General features: G+C 42.1%; 1 protein-coding gene and 1 non-coding gene across 2 annotated transcripts in view; one reads left to right on the top strand and one right to left on the bottom strand.

Moving 5' to 3' along the window:
• Nucleotides 1-498: 498 nt before the first annotated feature.
• Nucleotides 499-602, bottom strand: LOC113458477. The gene has a single exon (XR_003378860.1). It is a non-coding gene; the product is annotated as a U6 spliceosomal RNA (small nuclear RNA).
• Nucleotides 603-2,685: 2,083 nt separating this feature from the next.
• The window catches only part of Mrpl45 (mitochondrial ribosomal protein L45), a 13,010-nt gene continuing 11,373 nt past the window's right edge, over nucleotides 2,686-4,322 (top strand). The window contains exons 1-2 of the mRNA XM_026789823.1: nucleotides 2,686-2,869; nucleotides 3,683-3,870. Coding sequence (XP_026645624.1) covers nucleotides 2,804-2,869; nucleotides 3,683-3,870 — 254 coding nt within the window. The 5' untranslated portion in view covers nucleotides 2,686-2,803. The remainder of the gene's footprint in view (nucleotides 2,870-3,682; nucleotides 3,871-4,322) is intronic.

The following is a 4,322-nucleotide window of genomic DNA, read 5'->3' as shown; positions in this document are numbered from 1 at the left end:
GACAGGGTTTCTCTTGTAGCTCTGGCTGCCCTAGAACTTTCTTCTTCTTCTTCTTTTTTTTAATGAAATTCAACTTCTTTATTTTTTAAGATTTATTTCTTTATTATGTATATGGTGTTCCTCCTGCCTGTACACCTGCACACCAGAAGAAGACACCAGATCTCATTATAAATGGTTGTGAGTCACCATGTGGTTGCTGGGACTTGAATTCAGGACCTCTGGAAGAACAGCCAGTGCTCTTAACCTCTGAGCCATCTCTCCAGCCCCTAGAACTTTCTTTGTAGACCAGGCTGACCTTGAACTCAGAGATTCTCCTGCCTCTGCATCCCCTGTGCTAGGATCAAAGGCATGAGTGACAACTGCCCAGCCCAACAGTACACATTTAAACAATTATAGAACTGGCAAAATTGACAGCATTTGTGCACAATTATAAAACATGAATTGAAGAAACAAAAATAAATATAAGAAATATTTCTGTAGAAAGTTCATCTTGGCGATAAAAACTTGGAATGCTTCATGAATTTGGTGTCATCCTACATAGGGACCATGCTAATCTCTGTGTACCCTGCCAGCTTTAGTGTATGTGCTGCTGAAGGGGGCACGGGGCAAAATCTCTTTATCTTGCATTCTGAGAAATGCAAACTATTAGTGCTGGAGGATTAAGAAGTATCCTTTAGTGTTACTTCCTCAGTGGACTGCTGGCAATCAACCTTGGGCTTCATGAGGAAGAAGGATAATAGAAATTCTCCAAAACACCTAATCAAATACAACAATGATCACCTTTAATGAACTAAACCATATTGACTAATCTTATTTCATCCAAGCTGATATGAAATTAGTTTGCAATATCGGTGAAACTGACCAGAGGTTAGGCAGAAATGACTTTGGGTGTGTTACCTACATACTCCAGTGTGGCCAAAACAAAACTTGACAGAAGAGCAGAGTCTGAGAAAGATTGTAACAATATTTTGTAGTAACCAATAGCCATGCATCCTGATAGGTTTTCTCACTCATCGGGTGTACCAAATTAAAAAAAAAATCATGTTTTATTTTATAATGAATAAATAGGTAGATAGGAGTCTGAAAAGGCTTATGAGATTATTATGGCCAGGCAGGATGGAACACACCTTTAATTTCTGCATTCAGGAAGCAGATGCAGGAGGGATCTCTGTGATTAGCCTGGTGTAGAGTTCCATGTCTCAAAAACAAAACAAAACACCAATAATAATAGTAAGTAAAAGAGCCAGGCAGTGGTAGCACACGCCTTTAATCCCAGCACTCAGGAAGCAAAGACAGAGTTTGAGGCCAGCCTGCTCTACAGAGTAAGTTCCAGGACAAGCAAGGTTACACAAGAAACCCTGTCTCAAAAGAAAAAAAAAAGGAAAGTAAAAGAAATAATGAAGTAATAGATATCTCTCATTTAAATGTTTATTAATATAAATACTATTTATATTATTTAGTTAACATACATATAGTACCTAGTTTCATGTCACTATTAGTATATCATGGTATAGGTTCAGGGCTAAGGCTAGAAATTCTGGGAAATTATTACCCTTGAAGAAGTTTCAAAGGGCACTCATGATGAGTGTGCCTATAATCCCAGCTCGGGGGAGGTAGAAGCAGGGAGATGAGGTGTGGCTCAGTCCACCCTATTTACATAACGAGTTAAAGAAAATCCCATAGAGTTAGAAGTTCAGACTTGAAACAAATCCGTATGGTTTCCAGATCTGTGACCTGTATGGAATCTCTCAAACCCTGTGACAGTGACCCTCAGCATTTTAAGCCATCAGCCAGTCTCCTTCAGTGGGAAAGCTCCACATGCACAGCCCGTAACTCCCAATCTATTGCAAAATATTGTAGACGAATGCTCAAGTAACAGTAATCTACAGAATATGCAAAACCAAGAGTATGGACAGTCTTTGCTCCTCAAACGTGTTTATGGCACTGGATGTTCTACGGTAACCTGAACATCACATTTATTTAACGTAGGCATCTTTGATTTGATCTAATCTGGTCTGATTAAAATTGTTCGCTTCGGCAGAGAGGCTCTTCTTAACAGTGAGGATTAAGTTGATATATGTAAGTCGCTTAAATTGCCAGGAGCCTATTAAGCAATTTTGAAAAAACGAGCTATTACCAAATTTGGTAAGTGGGTTTTCTTCTTCTTTTTTCTCTTTCTCTTTTTTTTTTTTTAAATGACCAAAACAAAACAAAAACCCAGATAGTTGTCAATCCACGTGCCCGGTTGCTTTTCAGTAACCACAGGGATCAGTTTCTCTAATGGAACAAGAAGAAAGAATTTTCATGTAGAAAACTAGGTGGGGCTCGTCAGATACACACCCAGAAACTATCATTTTCGCCCTAAATTCCTCCAGTGTATTCCAAGAAATAAAGAAAACACTAATCTCAAAGTCCTCCGATTTCAGAGAGAAACACTTTTTCATTCTTTTAGTGAAAGCAAACAAGGTGTAACAGTGGGCTAAGCAACCAGGAATGCAACAAGCCGGTTCCCCACAGAGAGCCTCACGCGCAGGCGCAGCTGATTCTCCACCTCTCTCCGACTGGCGCGTGACAGCCGTGCCGTCTACCCTAGTTCCAACGTGGTCTCACTGCGCACGCGCAACCATATTGCGCGCGCCCGCTCCCCCCACCCCGAACGTGCGCGTGCGCGCGGACCACCTTTCGGCTGAGGGCGCGCGCCCTGGAAAATTCCACTCCCGAGCTCGCTCCACCCTATGCGCCTTTTCTCCTGCTCAGTGCACTGCGGCTCAACAAGCATCCCAGCGGCCTTTGCGCGAACAAAATGGCAGCCCCCATACCGCGGGGCTTGTCCTGCTTATCCAGGGCTTTGGGATGGTGGTCTCGGCAGGTGGGTAGGGCCGGGGAGAATGAAATTTTAGAAACAGAAGGAGGAGGACAAAGTAGAAGGAAATAATCGGACAGTGGCCGTTGATGAGTTTGGACGATACGTGTCTGACTCCGTCTGGGGAAGAATTGGAGGTGTATGTGATCCCTTTCTCTGAGTGAAGACAACCTGGGCGGGGCCTTAAGCTTCTCCGCATTAGTCACAGTCTCTTTGGCGAGATGTTAAAAGGAACGAAGTAGTGGCTTGGAAGGTGGACCGGCTTCTTTTACATTATTAAAAAACTGCCGAGGATAGAGGTACAAGGTCGGTTGTGTCTTAGCCTGGAGCAAAACTCATGATCAGAGAAAAGGCCACCTGGCTTCTTAAATTTTATTGTCCAGTTTGGAGCTAAAAGGACAGAATTAGGTCAGCTCGACCCTGCCCGGGCAGAAAAGGAAAAATAGAAGTGTGGAGAAAATACCCAAGAGATCTTACTTTTCAGTATTGGGTTGATCCTAAGGTCACTATCAAGCTAAATAAAAGGTCTTTGAGGGTGGGACTTCCGCTTTGCTTATTTCCGCATACAGCCCCACTGAAGGATGTGTCAAAGGAAAGCTTTTAGTAAGTGTTGACTGATGTTAATAAAGGTTATTAATTGGCTGGTGGTAAGAGCCTTCTCTAGGTGATCGAGTAGTAATGTAGTTTCGCCATAAGTTGTTTCTTAACTTCTGAAGCTTTCTTTGGATATGTCCGTTCTGTAAGACTTTGCCTACAGTTGCTCAAGATAGGTTTTTCTTTCCAAATCACTTCTTTGCTAACCTTTCCTTTACCTCCCAGCCCATTCTGGTGACTCAATCCCCAGCTGTAGTTCCAGTAAAAACCAAAAGCCGGTTCAGACCCCCTCTTCGTGAACCCAAGTACAAAACAGAGAAGGAGTTTTTGGAACATGCCAGGAAAGCAGGATTGGTTATTCCTCCGGAAAAGATGGAGCGTCCTATACATCTGGCCTGTACAGGTGAGGAATAGTATTTCTGGGCTCCTGACTCAATCCTCTACGGTCAGATGTCTGGTGCTTAGAATGCCTTTGACTCTGATTGACAGCATTAAAGTCTCCCTCCCCCCTTTGAGACAGGCTTTCTCTGTGTAGCCTTGGCACTGGCACTGTACACCAGGCTGTCTTCAAACTCAGAGATCCATCTGCCCCTGCCTCCAAAGTGTTGGGATTGAAGGCATTTGCCACCCACTACCTCTGATGACATCATTAAATTAACCACTAGGTTCAACCTCAGTAATAATTAACTTTATATATACTATAGTCATAAAATCAGTTTTATTTATTTTTTTCAAATATTTATCTATGGGGCTGGAGAGATGGCTCAGTGGTTAAGAGCAAACTATGTAGACAAACTATTGTATACATAATAGATAGATAAATATTTTTTAAAATATTTATTTATTTATTTATTTATTATGTATA

The sequence above is a fragment of the Microtus ochrogaster genome, unplaced genomic scaffold, assembly GCF_000317375.1.
Source record: "Microtus ochrogaster isolate Prairie Vole_2 unplaced genomic scaffold, MicOch1.0 UNK31, whole genome shotgun sequence".
Lineage (NCBI taxonomy): Eukaryota > Metazoa > Chordata > Mammalia > Rodentia > Cricetidae > Microtus > Microtus ochrogaster.
The sequence above is the reverse complement of the archived record's forward strand: the minus strand, read 5'-3'. Positions and strand labels throughout refer to the sequence as shown.